Below are 15,079 nucleotides of genomic sequence, written 5' to 3' on the forward strand. Positions count from 1 at the left end.
GGGCCAGGCCAATTCTGACTCATCCCAATATTAAGAGCATATTTAAAGTACAATCTTGAGTGTTCCTTCCATTAATAACTACTTACTGAGCACCTACGACATGCCAAGCACTGTGGCAGGACTAGAACAATAAAGAAGACAGACAATGCCGGACTTCATGGAGCTTCTAGCCTGCTGGGAGGCAAGGGAGGGTGGTGAACCAACATCAAACATGGACACAAAGAATGAGTTTCTCTCCATTGTGATGGGGAAGCAAAGTGCCAAGGGAGCATATGACCAGGAAGCGGGCCTTTTCTGGGTGATCAGGGATGATGTGTCTCTGCCTCTTTCTTCTTCCGACTGATGGGAATGAGGGCACAATGGCTGGTGCTTTGCAGCCATCTTGAACGATGAGGCAGAGCTGCTGGATAAGGGGTCTGCATTCCTGATAACCTTGTGAAGTCACCTAAACCCCCTCTGTATTCTCTACTCCTAACTTACAGAGAGAAAATGACTTTTATATTGTTTAAAGATGGTGTTGTTTTCATTTTCATGTCTTTGTCCTCAAAAAGCTCTGAACTGCAGAACTGGAGTTAGTGTTGCACACGTCGCCTTCTCATTAGACTGTAGGAACCTTGGGGGAAGATGGAGTGCAGCACCCAGCACAGGGCCTTCCTCTAGAAGGAGTCTCAGTGCCTATCTGTGGAATTAGCTTATTAAGCAGGGAGGAGTTGAGAGGAGACAGAAGAATCATTGGACAGATAAAATCGAAGTGGGTATAAATCTGGGACAAGAAGCTTGAACCATTTCTAGAGACATTTGAGGACAGAGTCAAAGGAAGGTGAGACAGAGATTCAGCAGCCAAGGACAGACCCTGATTGAACAAGTTAAAGGACTTGAACCCAGAGAGACAAGAGACTTCCAAAACAAGTACCTTAAGGTGTTAGAGGGCTCCTCAGGATGGCTTGATGCTGACCGTGACCTTGAGTATAATGTCCAGGGAAGACCCAAGACGTGGGCAACAGAGGGACCTGGGTTTAAATCCCACCACTTGCCGGGCGCGGTGGCTCAAGCCTGTAATCCCAGCACTTTGGGAGGCCGAGGCGGGTGGATCACAAGGTCAAGAGATCGAGACCATCCTGGTCAACATGGTGAAACCCCGTCTCTACTAAAAATACAAAAAATTAGCTGGGCATGGTGGCGCGTGCCTGTAATCCCAGCTACTCAGGAGGCTGAGGCAGGAGAATTGCCTGAACCCAGGAGGCAGAGGTTGCGGTGAGCTGAGATCGCGCCATTGCACGCCAGCCTGGGTAACAAGAGCGAAACTCTGTCTCCAAAAAAAAAAAAAAATCCCACCACTTAACAGCCGAGTGAGTTCAGGTAAGTTGCCTGGCTCTCTGAGCCTTAGTTTATCAACACAACAATTTAAATAGATGGAATCATATGCGTGAAATCCCCTACACCCTGCCTGGCACATGGTAGGCACCCAATCAATTGTAATCGTGGCCATCAAGCTATCGGGTGCTATGAAGGATGGACTTAAGGTGACCCCATGATCCCAGCCTCCTGGTGTTCATACTTTTCTGTGATCCCCTCCCCTGCTCAGCACGCCCTGTGACTGGCTTCCAACCGACAGAACATGGCAAAGGTGAGGGGATGTCCAGTGCTAGCTCCGGAGTCTCTCTCCATTGCTGGCTGTGAAGAAACAAGCTGCAGTGAGTCCCACAGCTGCAAGAAAGCGCAGCTTATTCTTTCAGTAAGTAATCAGGGAGCTTGGAAGCGGACCCTTCCCAGTCAAGCCTCCAGATAAGAATCCGGCTGTGACTGGCACTGTTGGCAGCTCTGCAGAGGATTTGCTAAGCCATGCCCAGCAGCTGTGGGATACTAAATGCGTGTTGTTTTTAGCTGCTAAAGTTTTGGTGATTTGTGACATGGCATAGAAAACAAACTGAGGTGCTATATCGAGAATACGTTATGGAATACTGAAGGAATGTAAAACTTCACTTTTTCCTACATATCAGCCCCAAGAGAGGGTATAATGCCACCTATTTATAGAGAGAAAACTGAGGCTTAGCCAAGGAGCGAAATTCCCTGAGGCCACACAGTTCCTGGGGGACAAGGAGCCAGAACACAGACCCCAGGGCCTGCTCTTAGCCAGGAGGAGCGCCAGCATCCCTGCTGCAGCGGCAGCAGCCTTACCCCACAAGGGGCTGTGCAGCACCACGAAGCCTTTCAGGGGGTCTGTCCCGCCCAGGCCTCCACAGACCGCACCCCTCCCTGGTGCTTGGGACCCAGCTGCTTCACATGGTTCTCCAGCACCTGTCTGGTCCCTGAGAGCATTTGAGTTTCTAACTCCTGCATAACTAGGGCACTGGTAGGTAGAGCCCAGGTAGATCCAGCCCTAGTTTCTCAAGGGCTTGGGAGCCAAGGGGAAGAGTCTAAGTCCCCTGCAATAAGGCAGAGGCAAGGAGACAGCACATGCACCCCCTCCCTGAGCTGTGAGACACACTGCGTCACCTCCACGGCATCCATGTGTCCCAGGGTCACTGCACCTTCTGCACCGTCGGCTGGGCCTGGCCTGTTACCTGACTCCAAGGAGAAGCAAGTGCAGCGGAGGAGGGAGAGGAATCACAAAGGCCACAGTCTTGAGAGAAGCCCTCTGCAGGTTTCCGGGGTGGGCGGCTGAGGGGTGGGAGCTGGACAGTTCTCAGCTGGTGGGCTTCAAGGAAGTCTGCTGCTTCCTTTAAGAGAGACACTGGGACAAAGGCAGATGTCACAGGGAGCCTGGAGACCCCCACTCAGGGCTACATTTATACTTTTGACCTAGGTCCTTTCTTCCCTCCTTCTTCATCCACCACATGTGCTGCGGGGTAGAGCTGCCTGCACTTACAACTTGAGAGCAATGTCTCTGAGTGCACAGGTGACAGAGAAATGCCAGGACCCAACCCAGCCGAGGCAGGAAGACCAGGCTCTGTTTTGGGGGGTCCCCTCCTTCCTTAGTTGGGCTGGTGCCTCGTGCCTTCTCATGCAGCTTGCAGAGCAGTCCCCAAGTGTTGATGAAGAGCCAGGGCCTCTGCCAAGGACTGGGAATGCAAAAAAAGAGCTGGCATGATCCCTGCCCTCAGAAACTCAGTCTGGCATGTGAGAGGGAAGGAGCCACAAACCCTGCTCCCGGGGGACAGGGCAGCTCCCACCTGGAGGAAGGCTGGCTCATGGCTCTGGAACTGGCTGTGTGGGGTTTTTTTGTTTTGTTTTGTTTTTTTAGACTGAGTCCTACTCTGTCACCCAGGCTGGAGTGCAGGGGCATGATCTCAGCTCACTGCAACCTCCTTCTCCTGGGTTCAAGCAATTCTCGTGCCCTGGCTGCATGTTTCAAAGCTGCCCAGGTGAAGTGGTGGCATGGCTGGGTTGAGAACCACTATCACAGGAATAGGAACACCTGTCTGAGGTGCTTATGGTGGGCTCGTATGTTCCCTTGCTGACAGCATCCAGATTTTAGCCACTTCATCAGAAGAAAGTGATTAGTCAGGATTAGCTGAGCTCAATGCTGCAAAAAAGAAAAACAAGCACACCTTCTCATAGACCAATGAGCGCACTCACATAGGCCCATGCTGCAGAGGTAGATGTCTTAACTGCATGATACTGGTAAGTAGACATATTGGTAAGTTTTTCAATTTTTGTCCTCCCAGAATTTCAAAAGCAGTATTTTACATGTTCTTGACTTAAGGCAGCCAATTTTCACTAACGAGCTCTGCAGGAGGTGATCCGATACAAACCCTCATCCACGACACACTGCTACCCCCCAGACACTGCATAGGCGTCTTCCGTTAGGAGCTCACTGCCGCCCTAGTTGACACATCGTCCCCATTTCACAGATGAGGCACAGTAAGGAACTTGTCCAAAGGCACACAGCTACCAAGCGAGGAGCCTGTCTGACTCGCCTGCTTCTTGTCTCCGATGAAAAAGACAAGAGCTAGGCAACGCGCCCCATGTCACAAATACCACGTTCGTCGAGGGGAACCTCCTGGCAGCAGGCCCTGAGTAAGGACGGGCAAGCGTGAAGTGCTGGTGGGTGCCACTGGGTTGGGTGGGACTGCACTAGATGTGGCCACCCCACCTAGAGAGAGCACAGCCTTAACAGTGAGCAGGCCTCTCCCACTGGGGTCCCCTAACATGACACAGCAACCCTGAGCTAGAAAATAACTAAGTCTAAAACTTCTCACCCTGTCTTCTATGCTGAAAATTCAAATACTAAAAGGTCTGGTTCAATACTGGAGCCAGTGACACATCCTCTCCCTGAGGGTCTGCAGCCACCTTCTGCCCTCCCTAGGGCTCCCAGATTCACAGTTTGCTGGAGGCTGGAGAGGCAGGTTCCAGATCTGCTGCCTGCCAACTGTGTGACCATGTGTAAATTACTTTACTCTGGGAAAAAGGAAGGATATCTATGGTTCTTTGCTTGGGAGAGGATGAAACGAAACTTATGAATGCTCCTGGCACTAGGCTCAGCCCAGGATGAAACCACCGAGAATGAGAAATTATAATGGAATTGTGAGTGTTCTCCACCAGAAATCTCACCAAAATGTAAGGTAGTCCCAAACCTGGGCTGACTGAGGTGAGCACTCACAGTGGTGGGGGCAGGAGGGCAGATGAAAACCATTTGTAGCATATTTGCGGGACGGAGGTCCTGCTCCTGCCCAGAAATTCCACCAGGTGGCGCCATGGGAGAACTTTCACAGCCTTTCAGGTCTGCACACCAAGGCGGTGGGCTCTCTGGAGTCCCTGCAAAAGGGTATTGGGAGTTCATTAGCCAGTTTAGCACTAAGGCAAGCTGGGGTCTCGGTTGCTCTTCAAGGATTTTCTTTACCTCCTTAATCCAGATGTTCATGAAAATGGGGTGTTACATGGACACACAGAGGAGAACAACGCACACTGGGGCCTTTCGGAGGGTGGACGGTGAGGCGAGGGAAAGGATGAGGAAAACAATGAATGGGTCCTAGGCTGCATACCTGGGTGATGAAATGATCTGTACAGCAAACCTCCAGGACACAAGTTTACCAATATAATAAGCTTGCACATGTACTCCTCAACTGAAAAGTTAAATTGTTTTTTTTTTTTTTTTTTTTTTTTTGAGACGGAGTTTCACTCTTGTTACCCAGGCTGGAGTGCAATGGCGCGATCTTGGCTCATCACAACCTCCGCCTCCTGGGTTCAGGCAATTCTCCTGCCTCAGCCTCCTGAGTAGCTAGGATTACAGGCACGCGCCACCATGCCCAGCTGTTTTGTATTTTTAGTAGAGACGGGGTTTCACCATGTTGACGAGGATGGTCTCGATCTCTTGACCTCGTGATCCACCCGCCTCGGCCTCCCAAAGTGCTGGGATTACAGGCTTGAGCCACCGCGCCCGGCTGAAAAGTTAAATTTTAAAAAAGGAAGAAACTGGGGTGTTAGAGGAAGTGGGGCAGTGACGCTGGCAATGCCGAGCCAGGGAGCAGCGAAGGCCATCAAGTGTCTACTAAGGACAAGCCCGGCCTTGGTGGGTGTCAGTCTCAGAGGTGAAAGGGGCCTTCATGGAAGTCTAGGCCAGCCTGTTTGCTTTTCCAGAATGAAGGAGGCCGAGAGGGGTCACTCCCTGCCTGACAGAGGTTGTGGAGAGGCCCTCTCAGCTCGTCTCAGGGTGCCGTGTGACCCAGGAGGCAGCGTTCAGGTGAGGCCGCCATGCCTCTTCAGGGAGCCAGCTGAGGCCAGAAATTGCACCCTATCCAACTGCAAAGAGGATTGAGAAACCCTATCAGGTTGTGACATCCCCCCCGGGGCCCTGAAGGGGAGACGGTTCTGTCAAGATCCCCACATTTCAGAGGAAAACCCCGTGGGTTGGTTCAGGGTCAGAGCTGCAAGGCCCTGAGAGTCAACTGAGTCAATCCCCTGTGGTACAGGTAAGGCCAAGAGAGGGTCGACCACTCAAACACTAAAATACGGCAGGGTGAAAACACTGATGTACTCATATGAAACATGTCCAGGATAGATTGCTAAGTGAAAAATGCAAAGGCAGAGAAAAACGTGTCAAATTTTCTATTGTTTGTATTTTTAAAAAATTAGAAAAAATAATAGTCTATTCATGTTTGCTTATATTTGCATAACCAAATTTGGGAAGTATTTAGAAGACACTAGAAGAGTAGTTATAGTGAAGTGGGGGAGGGATGGATGGTTGGGGACACAGGAGGGAGAAAGGCTTGTATATTACATCAGCTTTGAACCATGCAAATGCATTACCTTACAAAGAGTAAGATTTTTTAAATAGCTTGTTCAGGATCATATGACGTTTCCCACAGTGGTGGAGTAGTTACCTGCCAAGGTGTGAAATAATTTGGGGAGGTGCACAGATGATTATAAACAGTTTACAAACACAGCACCAAATTGCATGGTGAGGAAGTCATTCCTCTTTTCTCTTCACCCTCTGAATTCATCAAGGAGAATATCTCAGTGAGGTGCCAGTGAGTCTTTAATACCACTCCAAATCTTCACATACTGACTTTTTTTTTGAGACAGAGTTTTGCTCTTGTTGCCAGGCTGGAGGGCAGTGGTGTGATCGCAGCTCACCACAACCTCTGCCACCCAGGTTCAAGCGATTCTCCTGCCTCAGCCTCCCGAGTAGCTGGGATTACAGGCATGCACCACCACGCCCGGCTAATTTTGTATTTCTTTAGTAGAGATGGGGTTTCTTCATGTTGGTCAGGCTGGTCTTGAACTCCCAGCCTCAGGTGATCCACCCACCTTGGCCTCCCAAAGTGCTGGGAATACAGGCGTGAGCCACCACGCCTGGCTTAACTGACTTTTTAAACATAGAAAGCAAAGAACAGGCTTAGGCAACTGCAGTGACTAGCTAAAATAGAATATCATTAGTTTTTCTGTCCTGGATTCATTTGTACAAATATCTACTGTGGATGGCAAGTAGTACTGGCTTTCCATTTACAATAGTAATATGAAGCTTCCTTTTAAAAAATCAATTTAAGTAAGATGTGAGCTGCTGTTAAAAAAAAAAAATTGAGTCTTAACACCATTGCTCTGTGAATACAGTACATCATCAAGCACTACCTGTGCCAGAAACGGCTAAGTGCTTCCCATGGATTAATGTACTCGATCCTCTCACCCTGGGAGGTGCAGATGAGGACATGGAGGTTTAGGGAGATGCTGGGTCATGCCAAGGTCTCTGTTACAGAGCTGAAGCCGGAAATGGGAAGCAGGCATTCAGCCCCCAGCAGGGTCCCTGCCCACCAGAGGGTCTGAAGCTGGCCGCAGGGCCGACGCAGACCAGCCCTGGCTCCCAGCCCCCTGCTCCACCTGCCCAGGCGCTTGAGGCAGTAGCCCTCCGGCTTCATCTGGAGCAGCTCCAATCTCCTTCCAAGCTCTGAGTCCCTAAAGCCATTTGGTTTCAGCTCTGTCCCCAGCCTCAAACCAGAGGCTCAGAGGCAAACACACCCCCTTCTACCTGCTTCTTGAACTTTCTCTTGCTGCTCTTTTGGGCACTGGGTGGCAGCACAATGCGGGGTAGGCTTGCTTGTCCTACTGGCTGGGCAGGCTGCAGGTTCTCTATGCAGTTTTGGCCGCAGAGCTCTGCTGCCCCCTCCCCTGCCCCTACTCAACCCTTTGGGGACCCTTTGAGAGATCATTGGATTTGTCAGTTTGCAATGGAAATATGCATCCGGGAATGCAGGGAAGAGGGCTACATCTCCATTCAGTGACTGCGGCCCAAAGCTGGGAAGCCACTGAGGCCACCCAGCTGGGCAGCTGCAGCCAGCACCCTTACACCCACCTCTGTGCCCTCTGCCCCCACACAGCTGATCCCATGGGGCCGCAGGCAGGTCAGCAGGTAGTGCAGCCGGGCAACCTGTATCTGTAGCTGGTTTCCAGGTGATGCTGATATGGGTACCGCCAGAGGTGAAAGGGAGGAGCCGTCAAGAGCCTGGACCTCCGTTTGAATCCTAGCTCCACCCAGCTCACTCTGGGTCCTAGAGCAAGTTATAAACCCTTTGCCATGTCCTCTGCTATGAAATAGAGATGACAGTCGCAGCACTTACGTCATAAGATGTTAGTGACAACTAAATGGCATGCAGTGCTTAGCACAGGGCCAGGCGTTCCATATACTCCCAGCAAACATCATCCAGTCCTGACACTCGCCCAGCAGCAAGCCCCTCCGCTTCCAGGAGCACAGCGAAGCAGCTGTGTTTCTTCTCTAACAGCTGCGGGCGGGGCAACCCTGCTCTTAAAAGCCCAGCACTGCCCAGCCAGGGCTCCCAGGTGCCCAGCACAAGGCGGCCACGCTGGAGCCGAAGTTGCCAGTGCAGAAGCTGTGGGCCAATGTACAGCACGTGCAGAGGCAGCTGGGGGCTGGTGCAGTCCCCCTTGCCATGGCCGCCTGCCCACCTCTCACCCACCATACTTCAGGTGATCCCCTGAAAGGCTCTGAGAGGTGGGCAGGTCCCAGACTGTCATCCCTTGACAGTGCTGAGGAACCCAAGTCTCAAGAGGCTAAGTGAACTGCCCACAAAGAGCAGAGCCAGGGCTGCAAGCAGGCCTCCCGTGCCTCCCGGTGAGCCACAGAACACAGGGGTGGCTTTCCTCCCCTGTCCTCAGCTTCAGGCATCCAAGTGGATAGAGGCCCTGACTACTGCCTCAGGGCTTCCCCTCAGACTCATAGAGCTAGAAAGGCTCCAGACAGGGAGCCCGACATCCCCGCCCCCACCCCATGCTAAAAGGCCCCATTCTGGCCCTAGTCGCAGGGAGGCAGGAACTGGGAGACAGCTGCTTGGGGGAACTGGCAAAATCAGTCAGTTTCACGGGATCTCAGGCTTGGTGTCTCCTTCAGGGAGATGATAGTTTGGTTCCCACATCCAGGACTAGCTGGAGGGTGGAGAGAGGGGAGCTTAGGGAACCAGGGGCTTGGAATTTGTGGAGGGGACCAAGAGGCCGGCTGGTCCCCAGAGACTGAGCCGAACAGATGAGTCAGCCCCCAGCAGCTCTACTCACCAGGTAGTCCCAACCAAGGAGTCAAAGCAACCCCTCAGAGTGGGGCACTCCCCTCTCCAGCCCCACAGAGGCAGCAGAGGCCTGGTGGGACTGAGCTGCGGCTCACATGGGTGGGAGTAGGAGCAGCTCTCTCCAGGCAGCTGGGCTGGAAATCCAGCCTGCCATGGAGACACAGGGCTTCGAGGATCGGCAGAAACCTCCCTGGAAATCTGCCCTCTTGGGCAGGATTAGAATGAGTCAGGCAGCTTAATCTAGGGGGTCCTGTCACACAGTGGGCAGAGGAGGCGGTGGGCAGTGGAAGAAGAGCTCACCCCCTCAGAGAGCTTCTGATTAGGATGCTGAGTAGACCGAGGCAGAGGCTCACTCAGGCCCCTCAGCTCTGCATCTGGCCTCCTGGAGGACCCAGGCTCTGCATGCACAGGGTGCAGCCACCCCCTGTGAGGCCTCGGTCAGTCGGTGCAGGTGAGAGGCTTGCTGAGGGCATTCACGCAGGCCTGATGTACGCAGCCCCAGGCCACCCCCAGCTGCAGGCTGCACGACCCCCGGGGGCACCTCTCCACACTAGGCTGTCTGCGTACAGGCTGCCCCATCACCTTTCAGACACTGGGCTTAGGAAGTGAGCACAGGTCAGCAGGCTACCCAGAGACCAAAGGGCACAGGGAAGGCAGGTGGCTCAAAAAGGGCCAAGAGTCCAATCCAACCAGAGCAGCTCTATGGGGCCTGAGCTCAGTCAACAAGCAGAGCAGGACATCACCTCCTCTTGGCCCTCATCGACCGTCTTCTAGCCCCCAACCCTGCCTCTTAGACTGGCTAAGCACCAAGCAAGCCTCAGGAGAAGCCACCTCTGCCCGCTGTGGCCCCTGCCCACCTCCACCATCCCGCCCAAAGCCAGGAAGGCCCCTCTCCTCCCACTCTTTCCAGTCAGGCGCAGAGGGAAGCCCTGCTCACCCTGCCTTCTCAAAGGGCTTGGACTTTGGGGATGGAAAGTGAGTTCTAGAAAAAGGTATTGTTCTCAGCCCTGAATCTGAGGACTCAGATTCATACCCCCTCAAGGTATTTTATATATTGGGGGTTTCCACTAGTCATTTATTTTTTCAGAGTCCTGCAGCTTTGCAAGAGGAAAAGAAAGGGAAAAGCCCCAGCCCCTAAGAGACAAGCTGAGGGAGAAGGAAGTTAGCAGAGTGGGATATGGGGCAGGAACATCCCTGTGGCTGGCGGGCTGGAGCTGTGGGGGCTTGGAGCCGTGGGAGTGGGTGGGCAGAAGTGTCAGGACGGGAGCTGCCACAGGGGTCAGCTGGGACACCAGCAGGGCAGGGCCCACCTCACTTTGCCCAGGCCCCAGGTGAGAGGCTTCTGTTCCAGACAGCATGGCAGGCTCTCAGGAGTGGTGGTCTCAAGCTCCTTCTCTCTCCCATCCTCCCCCAGCCCTGGAAACTCCAAAACATGCCTTCCTCACCGCAAACAGCCAAACCCGGCGGATCCTGAGAAAAGGATGAGAAACCCGGTGCCAGGACAGGCAAGTCCTCGGCTCACCCAGCTTCCCTCCAGCCGATAAACAACCTTCCTCCTGCAGTGGCCCAGAGCCTCAGCCACCCAGTGCCTCCCGCGGCAGGGCCTCCACGCAGACCCAGGGCTCACGTGCCAAAACACAAGGGCTCCTCTCCTGAGAAGCAGGCATCCTCGTCCATGTGCACCACTTTCTAAGGAGAGTGTGCTGCAGCCAGGGGTGATGGGAACCTCTGGAGGGTGAAGGAGGCTGAGCAGCCTCTGCCCAGGGAGGTCTCCTTGGGCAAGGGAGACCTCGGATCTGCACCCCGGCTCTCCCAACCCTGCAGCCTCACCAGCCATTCTGGCCAGAGGAACCCTCCCCACAAAGCTGACTGGCATCACGTCTGGCATCTCAGAGTGCGCCTGGCAGTTAACCACACATCAGGCAAGGGTCCAAGCCAGACTTCATCTGGACCTTCTCTCCTAGCTCTGAGATCCTACTGAGAAAATCTTAGAAACCACCCTCTGAGGTCAAAGCCTTGCTGCTGCCTGTTCCCCGAAACCAATCCCTCTTTACCATGTTTCCAGATCAGCATGGAGGTGTACAAGTATTTACAAATTTCTTCAATGGACTCATTTCTACTTAAATCTATTTATTGAAAATGTGACAATAAATAGAATGCCAGTACCACTTGTCCTAAACAATAGGTAGCCAATAAAAATAGACCATTAAAACAAAAACAGTGCTATAAAAGTCTGGAATTTTCCCCACCTGCCCTAAGCCCAAGTCATGCTCCCTAGGCCAAGGAGAAGCCAGCATGTCTTCCAGAGGCTTCGGAACATATTGGCACCCAGCTGAGATTTTCTTCTCGGCATAAAAGGATTGAGAGAATTGGGAAGGGAACCCCTTTCTTGCTCTGATTCTGTGCCACTAAACACAGGCCCCATACCACCTAAAAATATCTCAAGGGAACCAAGGGACCCACCCACACTCTGGAAATGCTGGACTAGAGTCTCCTCTGCCTCATGCTTAACACAAGGGGGAAACACACTCCTGTGGTCCCCTCTCTGATCACACCTTCAAGGCACCACCAGATCCCCTCCAAATATGCCTGCTCTCATACCAAGGCCCAGCAAGTCCCTCTCAACAGGCCCGCCCCCATCAGCCCCCAGAGGTCACCGCTGACTCAGGTGGGACACCAGGTAGACGAGGCCCACCAGGAGGAGGCCACGAACCCCAAGCATCATGAGCAGGAAAAGGAGCAGGATGGAGGTCACCGGCTCCACGGCGTGGTTGCCGAGATGCCACTGCGGAAAGCCCATGTTCACCAGCTGCCGGTTGAGGTCATTGAAGGGGGACTGGGCAGCACCCAGCCTGGCACCTGCCTGCTGCTGGCGGGGGCCAGGACCTCCTGGGGGCACACCATGGCCCCTGTTGAGGAAGCTCTGGAATGTGAAGAGAGAGAGAGAGATGAACGAATCCTCGAGTTGAGGCACCAGGCAGGAGGCAACCTCTCTAGGGTGCGCCCTACCCTCCCTGCAGCCACCCAGGGTCACACCCTCCTTTCTCAGCAATCCCCCATGCCACCCATAAGAATCCCAACAACCAAGTCACAAGCTCTCAGAGTGCAGAAAATGTCAGCCTCTATTCCCCACATCATGCCCAGGTTAGAGAAGAGAGGGAGCGGCCGAGGCAGGCTGGACTACAGGGCACGGCTCTCGGGCAGCCATTTTTAATACTCATCATCACTCCTTTCTTTAAAACAATTATTCTGTGCCCAGGGTTCATCCCCTCCACTTCTCTCCAGCTTCTCTCTGATCCAACCAACTCTTAAAAGAAAGATATTAGCTCCAGTGAGGTTTGCTACCAAGTTAAAGGAGGAAGAGCTCTTGGATGTGAAGTCTGGGAAGGCTGCCTGGAGGAAGGAGATCTAGGGAGGTTGACAATAAGCCACCGAACCTACCCCAAGTCTTACCCAGCTCTCTACAAAAAGGGCTTCAGGCTAGAAAAGGTTAGTGACTTTTTGTCAGCAAGAGAGACTTCTGGAAGCTAGAAGTAGCCAGTACATAGGAGGCCATCTGTCCCACGCCACAGGGAATGAGTACCTACCTGTCGAGGAGTGCTACCTCTGGGTGGCTGAGTAGTGGTCCTCACTCGGGGGTCGTCATCCTGCACGATTTCCCCATTGGCCAAGATCCGCACCATCCTCCCGGGCACTGCGGGTCCCTGATGGGCTGCACCTGCATCGTGTGGTCAGGGTGGGCAGGCTAATGGAAACCAAGTGGTACAGAATTTCTTCCCAATACAAAACCCTCAACTCTTCATGATCCAGGACCAGACTCTCGAAGACCTGAGGAGGGTTCTTCCCCTGACTTCAAAAAGCTTGAAGGAAAAAAATTTACCAGAAATGGAGGAAGGCTTGCGGTCAGTGGTGCTCACAGAGGTGACCCACGCTGAGCAGGTGCTGTGTCTGATTAATAAAAAGGGGAGAAATAAATGCAAGTTGTTTGCCAGGCACAAATATTCCAGACACTGAGTCCACCAGGAAAACTATCAAAAGGATCCTTGGCAAAGGAAGTTTTCTTGCTAATCACTACACTACCTGCAGCACAACTGGGATCAGAGCCCCTGCTGTGGCCCACGCCCCGTGGAAAGCCCATCCTGCAAGGCTCACCTCACTCAAGCCTCCTAACACTCCCGCGAGGAGGGTACAGGCGAAGGCACAGGGAAGCTTAGGTGGCCTGCCCGGGGCCACACCTATGGGCAGCAAAGAAAGAACATGAGGCCAGGAGCTCTGGTTCTAGGACCCTCTCTGGGTACTAAACTGGGAGTCCAGGGCACGAGGATCCCTAATGGGGTTCCATTTCCCTTACACTAAAAGATGGGGCGAGTGTGCTGCTCCCCCAGGGAGTAAATGTCACCACCTGGGCCTTCCCCAGGAACACCCAGGGAGATGGTGGTCCCTTCGAGGTTACAACTGCTGCCTGGCAGGAGCAGACCACACTGGCCACCATGCACCCCTGCACTGGCTCAAAAGAGCACATCTGTGCTGCAGAGGGCACGCCCCTCACCTGTCCCTCACTTCGCAGGGAACACCAGTCCAACCCTGGCTAAGGGGCACAGGGCCCAGCCTTCCCAAAATGTGGGATGGGGCTGCGGCGGTGGCTCTCGAAAGGCTCGACTCCGCGGACCCCTGGACTGCGGGCCCCTCCACACCTCCCCTCGAGCCTGGGTAAAGGCCATTCGTTCTCAGGAGCTGAGCCTCAGTGTCCATCTACATTCTCGAAAGCACTGGTGACACATATGCCAAAAAAGCTCAGGAGCCCCTGTCGTCTTGCCCGTGGCCTGGAGCCCGGGACAGGCGCGTCCCCCTGCTGAAGCCCCCGGCCCTGGCGCAGGCCGAGCGGGTGGTGGTCGTGCGCAGTCCCTTTGTGCTTCGTCATGGCGCCCCCGCCGGGTGGGCCACCCGCGCGTCCGGCCCGCGGCACCTGACATTCCGGGCGGGGGGCGGGAGGGGTGCTGCCCGGACCGCCAGCCGCAGCCTCGGGAGCCCGACACCGGCTCCGAGTCCCCGCCCGGGCTGCGGCGAGGGATGCGCTCCCTCCCAGGCGCGACGACTCACCTGCAGGCGCGGCTCCAGGCCTCGGCGGCGTCCACTCCCGGTGGCTCCAGGCCGCTTCCTCCCACCTGACCTCACAGGAAGCGCGCCCGGAGAGACGCGGCCCAGCGGCGGCGCACATCGCCCTCTGTAGGCCGCCTGCGGAACTGCAGCTGACCGGCCCGGGTTTGGGAGCAGCGCGGGCTGCGGAAGTGGAGGAGATGGGACGGTGGGGATGGAGAGAAGAGAAGCTGGGAGGAGGAAGCACAAGGAGAAGAAGGAGGAGAGGGCAAAGAGAGAAAGGTAAGCAGAGCCCAAGGAGGAAAAACCCAGAGGGTGGAGGCGCCCTGGCCTGGGAGGAAGGACGGGCGCAGGCTCAGAAGACCGGTGTAAGTTTGCTGAGCCAGCTCGGTGAATGCCCCTTGAGTAGGACCCAACCCTGCCCTCGAGGAGCTTCACATCCAGTGGGGAAGATGAGGCAGGAACGGGGCAGACCCCTCTGCAGGCTTCCAGCAGAAGATACATTTGAGCTGGGGCAGGAAGGCAGGTAGAGATAGAGAAGGACACTCTTGGCAGAAGGAACCACCTGCAGGGAGTGAGCAATCTACCTCTACCTCCTTCCTGCTGTTTTAACATCCACCCCTCCCCCACCACCTTCGTCAGCTGCTCCCTGTGGACCTGCTCACCAGAGCGGGAGAATGAGCTGTCCCACAGTCCAGGTTCAGGTTCTGGACTCTGGCAAGTTACTTAGCTGCTCAGGGGGGTCCTCATCTGCAAAACAGGTGTAATCATAGGCTTAAAGGACTGCTGTGAAGATTAAGTATGATGTCTCTGGCACATGGGCAATGTTGATTTTCATTTAAGAACTGTTTCTGGGAGTGGGCACACATATATTGCGCATTCATTCGAACCCTGGTTCCGCTAGCTGCTGGGCAGAAGGAAAGAAAATAAGAGAGAGATTTAGACCTTGTCTGGAGGACTCACGGTCA

The 15,079-nt window shown here is 54.1% G+C and overlaps 1 protein-coding gene across 3 annotated transcripts; it reads right to left on the reverse strand.

Annotated features, from left to right (window-relative positions):
- Nucleotides 1-10,345: 10,345 nt before the first annotated feature.
- On the reverse strand, nucleotides 10,346-14,219 carry FAM241B (family with sequence similarity 241 member B). 3 transcript variants are annotated; one of them, XM_017548916.2, is made up of 4 exons: nucleotides 14,115-14,219; nucleotides 12,895-12,962; nucleotides 12,602-12,732; nucleotides 11,129-11,937 (listed from the first exon to the last, which is right to left on the reverse strand). In XM_017548916.2, the coding sequence occupies exons 3-4, from the start codon at nucleotides 12,695-12,697 to the stop codon at nucleotides 11,668-11,670; spliced, it is 366 nt and encodes a 121-aa protein (XP_017404405.1). In that variant the 5' UTR covers nucleotides 12,698-12,732; nucleotides 12,895-12,962; nucleotides 14,115-14,219; the 3' UTR covers nucleotides 11,129-11,667. The 3 variants fall into 3 exon arrangements, 2 of the variants coding, with proteins under 2 accessions (XP_017404405.1, XP_017404404.1); XR_005203444.1 differs by lacking the exons at nucleotides 11,129-11,937; nucleotides 12,602-12,732 and adding an exon at nucleotides 10,346-10,356; XM_017548915.2 differs by lacking the exon at nucleotides 12,895-12,962 and having other exon boundaries at nucleotides 14,115-14,213.
- Nucleotides 14,220-15,079: the final 860 nt, after the last annotated feature.

Source organism: Cebus imitator, unplaced genomic scaffold (assembly GCF_001604975.1).
Source record: "Cebus imitator isolate Cc_AM_T3 unplaced genomic scaffold, Cebus_imitator-1.0 Scaffold215, whole genome shotgun sequence".
NCBI lineage: Eukaryota > Metazoa > Chordata > Mammalia > Primates > Cebidae > Cebus > Cebus imitator.

What these genes read in the sequence shown, in the direction of transcription:
- FAM241B (XM_017548916.2), bottom strand. Translation starts at nt 12,697, where the DNA reads ATGGTGCGGATCTTGGCCAATGGGGAAATCGTGCAGGATGACGACCCC. An exon ending in GAGGTAGCACTCCTCGACAG is followed by an intron (nt 11,938 to 12,601) that starts GTAGGTACTCAT and finishes TTCACATTCCAG; the next exon opens with AGCTTCCTCAACAGGGGCCA.